The 19,708-nt window shown below is 46.3% G+C and overlaps 1 protein-coding gene across 1 annotated transcript in view; it reads left to right on the forward strand.

Annotated features, from left to right (window-relative positions):
- Positions 1-6,929: 6,929 nt before the first annotated feature.
- The window catches only part of LOC120986237 (perlucin-like protein), a 42,928-nt gene continuing 30,149 nt past the window's right edge, over positions 6,930-19,708 (forward strand). The window contains exon 1 of the mRNA XM_040414693.1: positions 6,930-7,107. Coding sequence (XP_040270627.1) covers positions 7,065-7,107 — 43 coding nt within the window. The 5' untranslated portion in view covers positions 6,930-7,064. The remainder of the gene's footprint in view (positions 7,108-19,708) is intronic.

Below are 19,708 nucleotides of genomic sequence, written 5' to 3' on the forward strand. Positions count from 1 at the left end.
GTAAGGTACGAGTTCACTGATGGCGCCCTGGCTGCGACTGACCAGTTTAATGATCTGATCAAATGGGCGCAAAAGTCTGCATGCATTGTGCATGAGCAGCCACTGGCGCAGTGAAAAAAAAACAAGCTTCCCAGAACCTGTCCTGCTGCAAAGTTCATACAGGTAGTCGTTACGCACATTTCTGCTGGAGCAGCCTATCAATCATATGCAAGGTGGAGTTCCAGCACGTCGGGCAGTCACAAATCAGACGTCTGATGGGCAAGTGGTGTCGCCTCTGAATGTCAGCAAGGCGAGCCATGGCCGTGTAAGATCTTCTAAAATGGCCAGAGATTTTCCTGGCCTGCCGCAAGACGTCCTGGACACCTTGGTATTTGGCAACAAATCGCTGCACGACTATGTTCAGGACGTGTGCAATGCACGGCACGTGTGTTATTTTGCCCTATTTCAGCGCGCTCAGCAGATTGGCACCGTTGTCGCACACCACCTTACCAACTGTCAAATTGAGCGGGGTTAGCCACTGATCGGCCAGGTACAACAGGAGTGCAAGACTGTTGTGGCTCTTGGCTTCCAGGTACAACAGCCGCAGCACAGCATGGCAACGTCTCACCTGGCACACCAAATAGGTTCTGGGGAGCTTGGGGGGTGCAGTGGAAGAGGCGGTAGCAGTGGAAAAGGAGGAGTCAGCCGAGGAGGAGACGGAGGATGGAGTAGGAGGAGGAGAAGAAGAGGCAGGCCTGCATGCAATCCGTGGCGGTAACACCAATTCCACACGGGTGCCATGGGTTACATGCTTGACAGCCGTCAGAAGGTTTACCCAGTGGGCAGTAAAAGTTATGTACCTTCCCTGCCATGTTTGCTAGACCACATGTCTGTGGTCAGATGTATCTTGGCACCGACACTGTGTGCCAGAGATACATTCACTTGCCGCTGAATGTGGCCATATAGCTCTGGGATGCCCTTCTGAGAGAAATATTTCCTTCCGGGAACCTTCCATTGTGGTGTACCAATGGCCGCAAATTTTCTAAAGGCCTCCTCGTCCACCAGTTTATATGGCAGTAGTTGGCGGGCTAGCAGTTCTGACAAGCCGGCGGTCAGCCATTGGGCAAGAGGGTTATCCGGCGTCATCAACTTTTTAAGTTCGAACATTTGGGCCACGGAAGCCTTCCTTTTGCCAGATGAACGCAACGACGGCACGGTGGAGTAGAGGACAAATGGGAGGAGAGAGGAGAAGGAGAAGAGGCAGGACGTGGAGCGCCGGGAGTGTGGCTTTGTGGGTTCTGATGGTGTTGCTCCCACTGGGCTCGGTGATGAGAGGCCAGGTGTCTTCTTAAGGCGGTCATCCCTAGGTGAGTGTTGGGCTTACCGCGACTTATACGTTGATAGCACAGGCTGCAGATGGCAACACTATTGTCAGCAGCTGACATGTTAAAAAAAGACCACACTGTGGAGCCATGTGCCAGCGTCCTGGGAGCGCCAGATGTGACCGTGCATGGTGGATGGCTCGCTCCAGATGCATTTGCAGTCTCCTTTTTGCCTCCTGTGCATTGTGAGTTCTGCCTGCTTCTCCTCCTTCTGCTCCCTATCTGCTGCTCTGTCTCTCCCTCTGAACTCCCCTCCTCTTCCTCTCTTATGGGCTCCCACGTGACGTCCATAGACACGTGCGTCCTTTGACGTAATCGCACGCACCTTCTCCAACTTCCCACTTAGGCTCCGGCCTGGTACACCTGTCCAACCCCTATCACCCCTTCGGATTGGCCTGCCTCTTCCTCTGCCTGTCATTTAGTCCCTATAGAAGAGCAGTATTTGTGGAAGCAGGTGTAGCGCAGGCCTCAATCAATATTTTGTGAAAGCCGGTATATCAATCCCCTCTATCAGTATTTTGTGGAAACAGGTATATAGAACCCAATAATGAGTATTTGCTGGAAGCCGGTAAATCAAACCCCTTAATCAATATTTGGTGGAAGCCGGTGTATCGCAGGCCTCAATCAATATTTGGTAGAAGCCGGTACATCAATACCCTCTATCAGTATTTTGTGGAAACAGGTATATACTGTAGAACCCAATAATGAGTATTTGCTGGAAGCTGGTATATCAAACCCCTTAATCAGTATTTGGTGGAAGCCGGTGTATTGCAGGCCTCAATCAATATTTGGTGGAAGCCGGTATATCAATACCCTTTATCAATATTTGGTGTAAGCCGGTGTATCACACCCCTCAATCAATATTTTTTGGAAGCAGGTATATCGCACCCCTTAATCCATTTTTTTTAGGGGGCAACAGGTATATCACACCAGTTGCAATTAGTTATTCGAATAGCGTTTGTCCCTCTATATAGTTGCGGTATCTCAGCAGAACCGCACACAACTGCTGCACAATTCAAATGCACTATAATATACTTTCTATGTTAGAAGTATATTATAATTATATCACACCGGTCTGTATGTCACACCTATCGATACCACACCTATACCAGTCCTTAAAAGTACTTTTGTGGCCCTATTAGCTAGCATTTGGTGTCCCTGTCCTTGCTCCACACAGCAACCTTTCCCTACACTGGCAAAAAACAGAATGTAAAATGGCTGCCAGATCAGGTTTATTTATAAGGTAGGGGGTATGTCCATGTGCTGAAATGTCTCAATTGGCTGTCCTGTCCCACCTGATGGATGTGTCATAGGTCAAAGTTCGGCACTATGCAAAAAAATATGGCGCGTGCGAATATCGCCATATAGTCGGCGAATCGCGAACGATCAAAGTTCGCCGCAAAACAACCGCCAGGCGAACCGCAAGGCCATCTCTAGGCAGAAGTTGCTCATACTTAGTGACTGTCAGGAGGGGTTTACAGAGGAACCCCTTTCATGGCTTCACTATGTGCAAAGACAGCATATGGAATGGGGTTTTCTTAAGATAAACCCTTTGACCAATATTTTATGTAGATTTTAACTGTACGGTGCTATAATTCTGCAGCTAGTGCTTATCTGAGTAGTAAATGTACTTTATACGCCTCGAAGATAGATGATCACACACAGACTAATGTCATCCATCCTATTCCAAAATGTCAGGTATGTTCTGCTGCCCTGTAAGTACTGCTTCCTGGAACATGCATGAAAAAAAGAAGTTCTGCACATCAAGGTTTTCAGACCAATGAAAAATTGTTATATGAGATAATCAGATTCCTTAAAGGGCATCTGTCAGCAGTTTTGTACCTATGAAACTGGCTGACATGTTGCTGTCACAGATAACTAAACAAACAAGTTTCTAGGCTAGAAGCTGAGGATAAGGTCACCTCCTAGCAAATCCCTAACAACTCTCCCTATTCTGCTATGCCCACATTCAGACCCTGAAGGTGGGAATAATGTGTCCTCGTGCCTGGGCTGAAAATACCCTAGAATCCCTGAGATGGTGAAAGGGGAAAAGGGGCAGCCTGCTCCCTCAGAACCTGGAGGGGACAGACGTAACTCAAACAGCCTAGACAGAAAACCAAAGAAATCAGAAACCAACTTATCTTATCTGAGCAGGAACAGTCAATTCCTCCTTGCTTGCTTCCACAGCCTGACAGAAGCTATAACCCGCACGGTACACTGGGAGTGAGAGTAATTTAAACCCACAACCCCACCCAGTGCACCTGAAGGGAGGCGGATCCAGCACGACTCCAAAACAAAACAAATGACTAGACACGTGCTGAGATTCAGCCGGACAAATATCGTTTTTTGTCAGACCGAATCCCCACCTAGTCTTATTATAGTCAATGGACTCAGGTGAGAAAAGGTAGTATCTGACCACGCCAGATACAATGAACTCCGGCAGCCTGTTCCTCTACTGGCAGGGCCGCACTGCCAATTAGGCAAGGTGAGGCGACCGCTTCAGTTGGGCAGAGGTAGACAGGGCCGTGGGAAATGAGTGCTTTCATTGTGGAAGCGCTCATCCTTCTATATTCAATTGTATTGCTGTCCTCGGGACAACGATACAGTTGAATGCTGGGCTGGGCATGTAAGGGACGTCTCCCTGCCCCTTTCCTTAAGATAGGCTACAAGCATTAGCCCTGAAGCCCATCAGAGGCCAGCGCAGGAGGAACTATGACGTTATCTCATCATCATCGCACCGCCTGAGGCGGGCAACGTACAGGGCGGGATACAGGCCGGAAGAGGCCTGCACAACATGGAGGTAAGTTTTTTTTTATTTTATTTGGTACCATGCTGTTGAGCCACTATGGGGAAAGGGGGGTACTATGGAGGCATCTACTAGGGGCACTAAATAGGAGCATTTTGAACTGGCACACATTATAGAGGGCACTATGGGGACATTAGCTTAACTGGGGGTACTAACTATGGGCATTTTGTACTGGCACATATTATGGGGGCACTATGGGGACTTTAGCTCAACTGGGGGCACTAAAAGGGGGCATTTTTTGTTCTGGCACACATTATGGGGGCACTATGGGGACATTGCCTCTAAGAGGAGGTATTTTTTATACTGTCACACAGAACAGGGGCATTTTTTGTACATTTTAAAGAGACATTTTTTGCACTGGCACACATAAGGGGGATTTTTTGTACTAGCGCACGTTGTAAGGGTGCATTTTTGTACTGGCACACATTATAAGGGGACATTTTTTGTCCTGGCTCAAATTATAAGGGGGTATTTTTTTGCACTGCTACACATTACAGGACATTTTTCTACTGTCACACATTAAAAGGATAATTATTACTATTAAGGGCTATATGGTGGGCTTTAGTACTACTGTGGGACGAAGGGGAACATGATTACTAGTATGGGCATTATGAGGCATTATTACTTCTGGGGCACAGTGGGTATATTACGGTTGGGGGCACTGTAGGGGCACTATTACTACTAAGTGCACTCTGGCACAAAATTATTACTATCGGTGTGACTTTTGGGAGTGCTATTACTATGGGGGGCACTGGCACTGCTTACCACAATTATTTTTGGGGGACATTATGTTTGCACTATTAGTGTCAGGGACACTATTTGCTGGGCACAGTTATTTTTTAGGGCACTGCATGTCAAAAATTAATGAAGGGGGCACTATCTGTGTGGTACTTGTATTTTCAGGGGTACTGTTTCTGCAGTTTAGTATTGGGGAGCCCAGCAGGCACCGAAGGGGTAGCAGGATGAGGTGTTCAGAAGGTGGGAGGATGATGGAAAATTTGGAAACTAAGATGTCTGTTTGTCAAGCTCTGCAGAGACAAGAGATGGCTGAAAGCAATCATCATGGCGGTCTGGTCTGAATGGAGAAGATGAGGAAAAAGAACATCTACATCAAAGTAGATATCACTGGATGTGACACTGTATTACCCTGTATGTTTTGTAGTGCTGAATGTAAGGTTTAGAGGGAAGGGCCTAGGTTGAGAATTTGGCATGGGAGGGCGCCATTTCAATTTTCGTCTCAGGCTGTAGAAAGGCTAGGTGCACCCCTGTCTACCGGAACAGCCTGCCAGAACAATTTAGTGTGAAACTTACATTGGCAAGTTGTGGATTTTTCACCACAGATTTTACATTTTTCAACGTAAAGGGTTAAATCTGTGGCAAGTCTGCAGCCAGACAATATCTGCACAATTTGCTGGTATGGATTTTGGCCAGATATGCTGAGAATTTTTCAATGCAGAAAGTTTGCAGTGGATCCGCTTTGCCCTCGCTCTTCCCACAGATGGTGTTGCACAGGCCAGAAGTGTGACCATATCGGAGATGGTGAAAACAAATAGCAGCAGAATTTGTATGGGTCAGGTCAGGACTTGTCTCTAGATTTAATGCATTCACCTGTCTACACTCCAGTCCACCACACCACATACAACTTGTGTATATATGTAATCTAATGCATGGACCACCACACCAGGCAGTTGAGGCAGGCAAGGCAGTGCTGAGGTCACACAAGCGGCGGGAATCACAGAAGAGGAGGGAGGCAGAGCAAACACAGTAGGGCTCATCACTGGTCAGCCTCATTCGCTCTGCCGCTGTACTGTGACAGCCACACACTGACCCCCTGTGATCTGGTGGTCCTGGAAGGGCTGTCCAGAAAGTAGCACAAGCATGCACACTCACCGATATGGAAATATATCTATCTAATATACATTGTTAGGGATTGTTCACACGACCCGTGGTTTTATTCCGCAAAAAATGCGGCTCGGGCGCGGACCAATTCACTTCAATGGGGCCGCAAAAGATGCGGATATCACTCTGTGTGCTGTCCGCATCCGTTGCTCCATTCCATGGGCCCGCAAAAATTATGAGTCATGTCTTATTCTTGTCCGTTTTGCGGACAAGAATAGGCATCTCTATAATGGGCCTCCTGTTCCGTTCCGCAAATTGCGGAAGGCACACGGGCGGCATCCGTGTTTTGCGGATACTCAATTTACTGACCACAAAACACGGCACGGTACATGTGAACGAGCCCTAATACCACAGTAAAAAAACAGAATACAATCTAAAATACCCAAAACAGGGTTTCACTCTAATAGAACACCCCTGCTGCAGTTTTAGCTCATGATAAGGTGTAAAAGGACCAAAATAATATAATTTGAAGGTATGTAAACAATAGCAATAAAACCTATAACCTATAATAACCGCACTATTACAATTCCAAAAAATCGGAATAGAAATTGATTTTAAATTCAGAATAAAAGGAAATTGATTGCAAAATTGCTTCATTTTTCATTTGAGATGTTTTGGAACCATCAAAAAATGGTTGTGAAAGTGGAACCTAATAAAGGAAGTGAAGCTTCTTGAATATCATAGAATTGTGTAAATATGATATAAACCTATTTCCTAAGATTTCTCCTCTATCCCTGTGAATGTCCAGTATTAGAGTAACATAAGCAAAACTTCATGTTTGTCCATGCTCAGCCGAATCAGCATTTTCCACCAGCTTCCTCTAGTCTTTCTACACTTTATCTGCTCGTGTATTATTCTCACTGTGCACAGGAAGTATAAAGGGGCAAATGGACAGAAGGTTGGCCATTTGATGTATTTGTGGTCCAGAGGTGCGCATAACTCTTCATACAGAAGACAGTGACAGTCAGGGGAGACGTAGCTTGCTACCATTGGAAAAAATGAAGACTTCTTATGAGCAATCATTGGATGAATCCAACACAGGTAAGAAGATGTATGGCTGGTGGGAACCAAAGGTGGAGTAACAGATAAAGATACAGGGTTAGATGTGATTGTCTGATGGGAGACCATAATTACCAGTTTCATTGAAGGACATTTCTTAAGTTCTTAAGAACTTTATTTTTGGATCTATAAGTGTTTTGGATCTCATTAGTTCCCTCTGAGCTATGTTCTCTGGAATTTAAAGAGATAAAAAATTCCAAACTCTGTAGCAGGTAAAGCTGTTAGTGGGCCCCTCAGTCCTCGTAAGCATGTTGTTTTAACACTCACCTTTCCAAAGCTTATAGTAAACACTGGGCCATAGGCTTGGAAATCTGTATGAACACCCTAAGGGCTCATGCACACGAACATATTTTCTTTCTGTGTCCGTTATATTTTTATTTTTATTTTTTTGCAGACTGTATGCGAAACCATTCATTTCAATGGGTCCGCAAAAGAACCCGAAGTTACTCCATGTGCATACCGTTTCCGTATGTCCGTATTTCCGTTCCACAAAAAAATAGAACATGTCCTATTATTGTCCGCATTACGGACAAGGATAGGACTGTTCTATTAGGGTCCAGCTGTTTCGTTTCGCAAAATACGGAATGCACACAGACGTCATTCGTATTTTTTGCGGACCGCAAAATACATACGGTCGTGTGCATGAGCCCTAACTAGAATACTAGATCTACTTATTGACCTCTTACCTCTGTAACAAGGTCCCCAAGAGCCATGGTTTGCGGCCGCCGTCCTGCTGGGCAGAAACACAGCTAATAGTGTGATCAGCTGTGTTTCTGCCCGGAACCGCACAATTGCAGGGTTACACCTCCTGCAACCCGCACTGTAGCAGGAGCAGGACGGGTCCCCAGCTGTCAGAGACAGCGGGGAAGCCGAGGAGAAGGCAGAAGCAGTATATCAGCACTTCTGCCTTCTCCTCACACGGGTGAGCGGCGCGCTGTGCAGTTTAGACCCAGCGATAACAAGATCACCAGGTGTCAGGGGCAGAGGAGTACAGAGCCTCACCAGCTCTGCCCTGTACAAAGTCCCCCTCAGCAGGCTGGTTTTCTCTGTAAATGGGGCTCCTTTGGATAGTGCAAAGAAAAAGTCTGTGTCCCCAAAGGTCTTTTATGGACCTTTTGGGGACAAATTATGTGGCAAATATATGTATTAAAAGTAAAAAAAAAAAAGTTGAAAACACAATAAAATACAAATAAAAGGAAAAAAAAGACCTCTTGGGGAACATACAGTGCTGCAAAAATATAAAATAAAAAAAAGAAAAAAAAAGAAAATTGTTTTGGGAACTGCCAGTATGGTTTTTGTAGTGGTTAAAACCTAGTTTTCAGGGTTCTGGACAACTAATCTTTTGCTATTGCAATACAGCCTAACTCATTTATACATGCACAACTAGTGAGATCCATGAATCTGGGAAAACCATATAAAAAGTCTTGAGGGGCATCAATAAGGTAGAAAAAAAAGGCAGTGGCTGACATTTTGTACATGGACATGAGGAGGGCCGCTGTTTAAGAAATGTATGTGAGCTCCATGCTGTTCAACCAGGGGCGTAGCTATAGGGGGTGCAGAGGTATCAGTCGCTACCAGGCCCAGGAGCCTAAGGGGGCCCAAAGACCCTTGTGGTGCATAAGAAGACACCAGTATTATAGAAAGTGCATGCTGGAAGGGCTCGGTTATAGATTTTGCACTGGGGCCCATAATGCTTAAGTTTGTCCTCTGGCTGGAAGGAAGGGGGTAGGTCAAGAATTTGGCTTGGGGAGGGGGTGCTTTTTCAATTTTTGCCTCAGGCAGCAGGAAGGCTATGTGCTCCCCTGCCCCTTGCCACAAAGCACTGAGGAAAGGGGGGCTCAAGCTGAACTCTTGAGTCTACAGCCCATGAGCCTTTAGCTAGGCCCCTGTGTTCAACTACTAATATATGAAGAGCAAAGGCCTCACCAAAGAGCTCCTTACAATGACTAGTCAACCCTTCATTTGATGGATTTCAATCTAAGGAACTTTTGAGCCAAGGTAACCATTTATTCCCAAAGCCTATGGAGTAGAGAATGATCATGTAATGCAGTGAAGTGTAATTTTTTTGGGGACCATTGTGTGTCCTAATCAAACCTCAACCCTTCTACAGTATTTCAAGTTCTCCTGCTTTAGGGTTAAAGGTCCAACAGTCAATGTTAAAAAAAATTGAAACTGTGCAGGAGTACAAGATAAGCTCCTCTGCTCTTAATGGGAAATTGTTTTTCCTTTCTATTTTTCATCCTCTTTCCTTCCTATTATTTTGACAATGCCCTTATCATCAGTGCTTCTGGATAGCACTATCAATGTCTGCCACCCTCTGACATCTAAGTGCTATCCTAATTTTGCTTAACATGTTATTTTTGGTTATATGAAGGGACAGAGACTTGTAGACTACTGAACATCTCAGATATGTTATTGTCTGATGCACTCAAGGTTCCTTCAAGTCTTTGACCATTTCATTTCTCATTCATCATGTCCCATATTTCATAACTAGAATAATGGATGCAAAAGTAATACTTATAAGATTGATGAGAAATTTCGAATCAATGTGGGGGAGATACTTTCTTACATCATTCTTACCCATTGCCATGTCAAGTCAACGTCTACTTGCTAATTTTGCTGTTAAGCATATGATCATGGCTCCTGTCCTGAGGTTAAAAAAAGTCAACATCCTTCAGTGTAAACCTCTTCTTAATAATTAAAATAAAAATCCAACCAAAACTGATATTTGGACACAAGAACTCAAGTCACTGGAACTCTATTAACAATGTTGTCTACTGTACTAATGGAAATATCTGAACTAGTAACCAGAGTCAGACACATTCTAAAAAGTTGTAACCCTTGGGTCTAAAACCCATGGATTTCAAAAATACCACATTTCCCTTTGACAAGTCACGACTATTTTTGGCTGAATTTCCCTCTCTTATTAAGGTAAACCCTCTCAATATGCCCTGTTAGGGCTATGGATGTCATAGAGGAGGGCTGTCCCTCTGAGGTGGATTTGAGTTGGCCATGTAATACATACGTACTACAGTTTTACTGCACTGGATGGTTGCTCTGTCTGCTTCTGTCTGCTGGGTTTTCTCTCAGAAGATAACCCTTTTAAAAGTCAATCTAGTGGAGGAAAGCATAACCCCTCAGTGAGTTATCTTACCCTCAAACTTGTTTTCCACTACATAACACATTTGCTCCCTGGAACCTTTACCTCATACCTCATATACCATTTCTTCCTTGCTGTCTTACATTTAGACCTTTTTCTATGCCTGACGGCAGGCCCATCTCATGGTAAATGAGATGAGCCTGCCGCCCCTTTCCCTACCCACGTCAGGCCCACTTTTTTATACCTGGCGTGAGCAGGGAGAACTCGCAAATTGCAGAGAAACTAGCTGTTGCACCGCAATCTGCTCCCGGAATATGTCTAATATAGGTGTATGTCACGGTAGGTAAGATAAGGGAAGTAAACAGAACACGGCAAAGCAAACAAAACAACTGACTAGGCCCCAAAAGCTAGGGAACAAAGGGGTCACCTCCTAGCAATCCCTAAAACACTTTGCCTAAGCTACTATGCCCATGTGCATATCTCGGTGGTAGAAATGTACATGCCCACGTACCTAAGACTAAAACACACTGAACCAAACCCTCAGCTGTAGGGAAGAGGGAAAGAGATACCCAGCTTCTTCAAACAACCAAAGGAGCTAGCGTCTCCCTAGAGGCCTAGTCAAAACAGACAGAGAAGGAAAAAGGGAAAAGGACTTATCTAGAGATGAGCTGGAGCAGACGATCCACCAAACTTCAGAGCTCACACAAGGCAGAACTATAACCCGCAAAGGCTATAGGGAGAGAGAGGACTAAATAGCCTCACCAATTAACTAAAGAATAACACCTGGGAGGAGGTGGGATTTTGCTCAAACCCACAACAAAACAAACTGTCAGATCAAGTCACGTGCAGCAATTGTGACAGATCTCCTCAGAACACCCACAAGGCAGGGTGTGACAGCGTATTTTAGCTTCAGAAATGACCCTCATAGTTTGTAAGGCTGAAAAAAGACATCTGTCCATCCAGTTCAGCCTGTTATCCTGCAAAGTTGGTCCAGAGGAAAGCAAAAAACCCTCCTTGTTCTTTTATTTCAAATACCCCCGGCATGCCCACTGTGCCCCCCTGCAGTTTTCGTGCCCAGCATGTTAATACTGAGCATCGGTACAGGGAGGAAGAGATGCCAGGGTTTCTCAGTGGGCAACTCCTTCTCCCTGGCTGTGGCACGCTCCGCTGTGATTTGACTTCGGAACAGCCAGTGAGAAGAAGACGCCCAATGAGAAACCCTGGCATCTCCTCCTCCCTGTACCGATGCTCAGTATTAATATACTGAACGGGAAAGCTGCAGGGGGGCACATTGGGCATACGAGGGGTATTTGAAAAAAGAAGAACAAGGATGGCAGTAAAGGTACTTAAAGGGGTTGTCTCACTTTAGTAAATGGCATTTATCATGTAGAGAAAGTTAATACAAGGCACTTACTAATGTATTATGATTGTCCATATTGCTTCCTTTGCTGGCTTGATTCATTTTAATACAGTATGTCAGATAGACAGGCGACAGGCCCTTCAAAGGGAATGGGCAGTGGTCAAAATGTTTCTGTCGCAGGCAGCAGAAGAAAGGGGGGGGGGGGGGGGGGGTTGGCAGCAGGAGTCGCAGCGAGAGGCCTGAGCTCCCGGTGTCTTGACCAGCAACCCAGCAGTGCTTGAATGGTTGACTTGGTCTTCGACTTCGTCGCAAGTGACATCAGACACCCCCAGCCAAGAGTCGGTGAGTTCCTCTGACACAACGCTTAGTTGGCATGGCCCAGGAGTAGGCCCTGTGCCCCTACCTGTCATGACCCTTCCTCTGTCATTTTCAGTTCCCTCAGCGCGAGAAGTATTATATGCCGTAGGCTCGGCTCTACTTTTCAGTGAGGACGAGCTACTAGAGAACAGTCAGCAGCAGGGCCAGAGAAAGGCAGCAAAGGGCCCCTGTGCAAAGGATGTACCTGGGCCCTCCCCTCTTAAACCACACATACAAATATAAACATATATGTGCAAATAAAAAACATCTTGTGTTTACAATATGTATATATATTCTTTTCATACTAGGTCTCACCTCTAACTCTGCCCAAAGCATAACTGTACACACCCAGTCCCTTAATGCCCCCACATAGTAATTATTCCCCCCTTGTGCCAGTACATAGTAGTTATGTCCAGATATGTGCCCCCTCATAGTAGTAATGGTCAGATATGTGCCCCCTTCACAGGACGTTAAAAAATATACTCACCTAGTTCCTCAGGATCACAGTTCAGCCGCTGGCGCTCCGTAGTAGTAGCAGGATGTAGTGTCACACATTGCTCTGCTGGTCTGTGTAGGAGGAGGAGCACAGCAGATTCCCGGCCGCACCGCTCCTCCTCATACACAGACCAGCAGTGTGATGTGTGACAGGTCCATATTCAGATTTGATGCTGCCCTAGGCACTTTAGTGCCAGCTTTCTCCCCCCAATGAAGTCGATAGATGATGGCAAAATGCTCCCTAGGCCTTCCTTCAGCTATCCCTCAGGACTCCCTCATACACTTGGACAATTAAACGACTGACCTGTTACGTGTGCGTAGTAGTAGTAATGCCCCCCACCACCACTGCCCGCAGTATTTATAATGTTCCCTGCAGTGCCCCCTGTAATTATAATACCTCCTGCCGTAACCCTCGGGGTTATAATCATCTCTGTAGTGCCCCCATAAATTATAATGCCCGTCCTCTCCCTCCAGTCTTCTATACCATGCAGTCCCATGTAAATAACACCAGTTGTCTCCCACTAGTCTTCTATATGATACAGTCCCATGTAATAACCTATCTTGCTTAGTCTTCTATACCATGAAGTCTCATGTAAATAACACCTGTCCTCTCCCTACAGTCCCATGTAAACAACTTCTCTTCCTTACAGTTCTCTATAACATACAGTCCCATGTAAATAACTTAAATCCCCTCCTTCACCCCCCTCCAACACATAGTCCCATATAAATAACATCACTCCTTACCCTCCAGTCTTCTAAAATATCCAGTCCCATGTAAATAACACCAGTCATCTCCCTCCAATCTTCTATCCAGTTCCATGTAAAAAACATATCTTACAGACTTCTATAACATACAGTCCTATGTAACTGACACACCTCCCTTCCCTTTAGCCCCTCTAACATACAGTCCCAGTTAAATAACATATTTCCCTCCCACTAAGCAGGTAGAAGGTATAATGGGGAGAACCACATCTCCCAGCATTTCTCTGGCACTTACTTTCATTCCATGGCATCACAGGTCTCCACTGCTGAGCGCTGCCTCTTTCTGCACTGGTCACATGACGGTCACCTCATCACAGGTGATACCTCCACTTCCACTGCTGAAAAGATCACATGACTATGATGTAATTGAAGTTCCTTCAGCTATGAAGTTTAGACACAAACGGGCAGCAGAATCGCAGTAAGTGCTAATCAGGCCCCACGATGCAGGGGTCCACAGAGGCAGCGGTAGCAGGCAGTCAGCGTGGAGTGTTGGGGGGAAAATGCCATACTCGGCGGTGTGGCAATTTTCTGTTATGGCCATTTGCCGAATTTGTGGGCAGAAGGTGAAGCGTGGCCAGGGCACTACTGTCCTGCGTCAACACATGCAGCATCACCATAAAGTGGCCTGGGAGAACCGTGGCTCTGATGTGGTGGTCCAGCCTGCCGCAGCAACCACTGCATCACCCAGTGGCATGCACCCGATTTCAGGCAGTCAAGGCTCCACCACCTCAGCCGAAGGGAGCTGTCTGTCCTTCCCATCATCTGCTGGTCCTAATGTTCCTGCTCCTCCCCCTGCTCGTCAGTCATTCCGTCAGCAATCGATCAGCGAAGCGATTGCCAAGAGACAACAGTCTCCTGTCCAAGTTGCTGGTGCTGCAGTTCTTCCCTTTCCAAGTGGTGGACTCTGCATCTTTCATAGAACTGATGGCTCGTGCCGAGCTGAGGTGGAAAGTCCCAAGCCGTCATTTCTTTGCCAAAAAGGCAGTACCAGCCCTGCACACACATGTAGAACAGAAGGTGGGCCAGTCCTTGAGCCTGTCAGTGTCTGCCAAAGTGCACGGCAGTGCCGACGTGTGGAGCTGTAACTACGGGCAATGACAATATATGTCCTTTACGGCCCACTGGGTAAATGTGGTTCCTGCCCACACCAGCAACTTGGCCAGGTGACGCCGCCTCCGCCTCCACGTACTCACGCTGTTGGTCCTGCGACAATGTCTGCCTCAGCCTCCTCGTCCTCCACCGTGTCCTCAGCCTCCACTGCAGGGCATTTACAGTGCCCCTCCAGCATACTGCATGTGCAGGGCGCGGCGGTGTCACACTGTTCTGCACCTAGTTTGCCTGGGCTAACAGAGTCACACAGGGGAGGAACTGCTCCGTGTCCTTCATCAAGAAATCGAATCCTGGCTTTCTCCTCGACAACTCAAAATCGGAACCATGGTGACCGACACAGGGAAGAACAAGGTGTCAGCGCTGCGTCAAGGAGGGCTGAGCCATGCGCCCTGCATGGCACACGTGTTCAATCTGGTTGTAAAGTGGTTCCTGAAGTCTTCACTCCATCTGCAAGACATCCTGAAAATGGCCAGGAAACTTTGCATGCACTTCAGCCATTCGTACGTCGCAAAGCACACCCTCCTTGAGCTGCAGCGGCAGAACAGCATCCCCCAACATAGGCTGATATGCAACATTTCCACCCATTGGAATGTCACCCTCCATATGTTGGATCGATTATATGAAAAGAGAAAGGCCATACACGATTTCTTAATGATACAGGGGGACAGAGGTACTCCCCTGTGTAACTTTCATGTTAGCCAGTGGCAGCTCATGCGTGACACCTGCCATTTGCTTGGGCCCTTTGAGGAGGCCACTTTATTTGTCAGTCACCAGGAATGAACAACGTTATTCCACTGCTTCATGTCCTGGAACAGATGTTTCAAAATCTGGCTGGACAGGATACGTGGCAACTACATCTCAAGGCCGCATGAGCCCTGTGGGGGTTGAACTAGAGGAGGATGAGGAGGACATTTGAGCACAAGCAATGTGTAGAGAAATGGGTGGTTTTTCTACACAGGTGATAGGACAGCAGGAGCAGCCAGAGGAGCTACAGGGCGATGAGAAAGATGAGGCAGAGGACTCAGACACACCGTGGCAGTATGCAGTGGAGATAGAGGCAGGGAGTCCCTCCGAGTCACTTGTGCTAATGGCCCGATGCATGCTCACTTGCTTGCGTAGTGACAGCCGAATTGTCACCATTTGGCAGAGGGGTGACTACTGTCTCCACCATGTTAGACTCTCGCTACCGATCGAAAATAGGGGCCTTTTATACACCCGCTGAGAGGGAGGACAAACTGAACTACTATAGAGACATCCTATGTAGTCAGTTGGCCGCTGCCTATGTGCGCTTTCGCCCATCCTCACGCAGGTCTGACCAGGGGGCCCTCTGTGCTCACGTTCCACTGCCATGGCTGCTGGGGTGGGGGTTGCAGGAGCAGTACCAGCTTCATCAGCAGCAACTTAAGTCTAGAGTCGCTAATGAGCAGTTTTCTTCACCCGCCTACTGACGAAACTATTCACCATCAGCAGCAGCTAGACATAGAGCAGAACCTGAACCAGCAGGTTGTGGCATACTTGGAGTGCACCCTGCCACAGCACATCAAAGATCCCCTGGACTACAGGGAAGCCAAACTCGATTTGTGCCCCCAACTGGCCGAGTTTGCCCTGGACAAGATTTCCTGTCCGGCCAGCAGTGTGGCATCAGAGCGGGTGTTTAATGCGGCGGGAGCCATAGTTACCCCAAGGAGAACTCGCATGTCCACTCAAAATGGGGAGAAAATGACTTTTGTGAAGATAAATCAGGCGTGGTTCAGATAGGATTTTCAAACACCAGTGCCTGATGCATCAGACTAGATCATCCATGGTGCCACACCAACACTTTGACAAAAGAGACCGGTTTCTTCTGGCTACCTGCTTCAGCTACTATTCTGATGCTTCCACCCGCCTGATGCCACACCTGCTGCCAGGTGCTCCTACTACCAGCCACCATCTTCAGCTGGTACTGGCCCCACTTCCCTACTCTATCACTGGGCCACCCTTTGGTCTGCTCATGCTGTTGCCACATCACCACTCTGTGGTCTCCTCATGCTGCTGCCACCTCCCCACTATGTCACTGAGCCACTCTGTGGTCTTTTCATGCTGCTGCCACATCACTACTCTGTGGTCTCCTCATGCTGCTGCCACTTCACTCTGTGGTCTCCTCATGCTGCTGCCACCTCAACACTATGTCACTGGGCCACATTATATTCTCCTCATGCTACTGCCACTTCACCACTCTGGTCTCCTCATGCTGCTGCCACATCACTACTTTGTGGTCTCCTCATGCTGCTGCCACATCACTACTCTGTGGTCTCCTCGTGCTGCTGTAACCTCAACACTCTGTGGTCTCTTCATGCTGCTGCCACATCACTACTCTGTGGTCTCCTCGTGCTACTGTAACCTCAACACTCTGTGGTCTCCTCATGCTGCTGCCACATCACTACTCTGTGGTCTCCCCATGCTGCTGCTACCTCAACACTATGTCACTGGCCCACTCTGTGGTCTCATCATGCTGCTGCCCCCTCAACACTATGTCACTGGGTCTCCTCATGCTGCTGCCACATCACTACTCTGTGGTCTCCCCATGCTGCTGCTACCTCAACACTATGTCACTGGCCTACTCTGTGGTCTCATCATGCTGCTGCCACTTCACCACTCTGTGGTCTCCTCATGCTGGTGCCACATCACTACTCTATGGTCTCCTCATGCTTCTGCTGCCTCAACACTATGTCACTGGGCCACTTTGTGGTCTCCTCATGCTGCTGCCACTTCAGCACTCTGTGGTCTCCTCATGCTTCTGCCACATCACTACTCTGTGGTCTCCTCATGCTGCTGCCACCTCAACACTATGTCACTGGGCCAATTTGACTCTTTGACTAGAAAGTCGCTCATCTCTAGTTACGACCACCCTGCAATCCATCAGTGGTGGTCGTGCTTGCAGACTATAGGAAAAGGTGCCGGCCTATTTGGTGCCCAGGGCCGTGAGAGTGCTCATAGGCTGGTGCTTTTTCCTATAGTATGCAAGCACGACCACTGCTGATGTATTGCAGGGTGGTCATAATCATTGAAACGAGCAGTGTATAAAGTGATTGAAAAATTAATCCAGTCACCAAAGGAAGCAATATAGACAATCACAATACATTAGTAAGTGCCTTGTATTAACTTTCTCTACGTGATAAATGCCATTTGCTGAAGTGAGACAACCCCGTTAATCAAACAAAAAAAAATCCAGGAAATGTCCTCTTTAAAGTTTTATCCTGCTGGGATCCCCAGTGATCAACTATAAGGTATGGAGAAATAGTTCAAATTCTGTCCAGCGCCGGCCCAGGTAAAAAAATAAAATAAATACACATTGCCTATGGACATTGGATTAAACCGTTGCCTTCATCATGGTTGGGGGACAAGATGATACAGTCCATGGAGGGAATTTATCATGAAGGGAATGTTTGAAGTCAGTCTGTGTTGGTGTACTTTATGCCACATTTATGAATGTCGCACATTGTTTAATGACTCTCTGTACTTTCACACAATTTCATTTTAGTTAATAGAGAAAGGTGTAGCTAGCAAATTTATAAAATCATTTTGACAGTTAAAACCAGATAGTAACACATCTCCTTTTTTCTAATCAGTTTTTATTTTGTGATTTTTTTATTTTATTTTCTTAACATGATTATGGGGGCAGCCATCTTGCCTGAGCTGTTCTTAACAGCATTTACACAGCATTAAAAAAAATTGCTTTACGGCAGCCCAATTGCCCATTGACACAATGGTCAGGAGGGGACCTCATTGACTTCTATGGGAGAGTTTTCTAGGCATGCTCTGTAACCTGCGCAGAGGTCATTGTGCAAGGAAGGAATAGATAAGATGTGATATCACCTATTGTGAATGGTGGATCCTGTCTTAGGCTACTTTCACATTAGCAGCAGCCTTCTCCGGCAGGACACGTCGTAGTTTTATTCCAGCCGCCTCTCGGCATGTTTGTTTAGTGAATGGGGCCGGAGCGGAATTCTGGCGGCACGCGTTCACTAGCGGCAGCACGGATCCGGCAGGCTGTTCACCCGCTGGAACAGCCTGCCAGAGAGGTCTGCCGCTAATGTGAAAGTAGCCTTATCTATACACAGGGGTGATATAATTACAGACAGGATAAGAATGACAGATAAGCAGGTAACTGTAGTAAAGTGATCTGTACAGACCAAAAAGTGGCGCCTATTATTTGGCTTAGAGGCCAGTGAAAAAACTACAGATTTTTGTGGTTTTTATAATATATTAGATAGATATTGACATGGGAAATTAAAAATAACATTACAAGTACTTAAAAAATATGTTAAACATAAAAACCTGATTTAAACAATAGTTCATTTTCTGATGACACATTTCCTTTACAAAATCTGCCTGAATCCTCCTGAAAAAAAGCTACAAAGTTATGGCCACTAGGAGTCACATTTCCACGTAACTTACAGTCCTTTGCCTGTTGTCAGGTAAGATCCATCCCTAGTAACAGAAACTCAGAAGATGGTTGAGAGGAAGTGTGTGTGTGTGTGTGTGTGTGGGGGGGGGGGGGGGTTAGAGCTAGCTGAGTGCCTCTTGTTTTTCTGTGTTATTTATCCCTCTTTATCAACTTCTTGAGCTCCCTAGAAGAAAACAAACATAGTGGGAAGTAAGGTAAGTGAGGTCACTGCACACAGTACTGGCAGAAGGAATATACCCACTGCTTCTGAGAGAAATGTATCTAGCTGTGCAGCTGAAACAGGGATTAATAGGGCTGAAAGAGGCTTTAGGGAAGCTCAAACATAACTGTTCTTTCACAGTTATGATTGTACAAAGAAGCACAGCTATTATGCAAACTCAGGTATGGTTTTAAGCGAATGGAGCTTCGCATCGTTGATCCAAAGTTGATTCGTTCAAAAACTTTGATTTTAATGCTCTCACCATACAGCATTAAAATGAATTTGCTCGTTTCATCCGAAGTTGCGCAAGAGTTCGGTGAATTAATTTGGTATTCATTTCTGCATTTATTTAAAAACATTTAAAATTAGGAATCCCCAGTCGGATTTGGTACCGGTTGGTACCTTGGTACCAAACCCGACTTCGGATTTCTAATCTTAAATTCGCTCAAGACTACTCAGCTATGATTTAAACATACCACTTTTATCTACAAAAGCTGCTCCAGTTTTCCCACTCCACCCTCCTACTGGAGTGAGACCTTGGCTTTTTTGCAACTTTTTAAAGAAGTCTCAATGATAAATCTGGAGTGAAGCTCATTAATATAGATAACATGTTCCCACCCATATTTCAAAGTGAGTGATGCAAAAATGCAAAGCCCCCATTTCGTGACCTTTTGAAGCCAGAATTCTGGAGTGAAGGCAGGATAAATCAGGGCCCATGAGTGATATAAGAGTTAATTACATAATTATTAACAT

The sequence above is a fragment of the Bufo bufo genome, chromosome 1 (genome assembly GCF_905171765.1).
Source record: "Bufo bufo chromosome 1, aBufBuf1.1, whole genome shotgun sequence".
Taxonomy (NCBI): domain Eukaryota; kingdom Metazoa; phylum Chordata; class Amphibia; order Anura; family Bufonidae; genus Bufo; species Bufo bufo.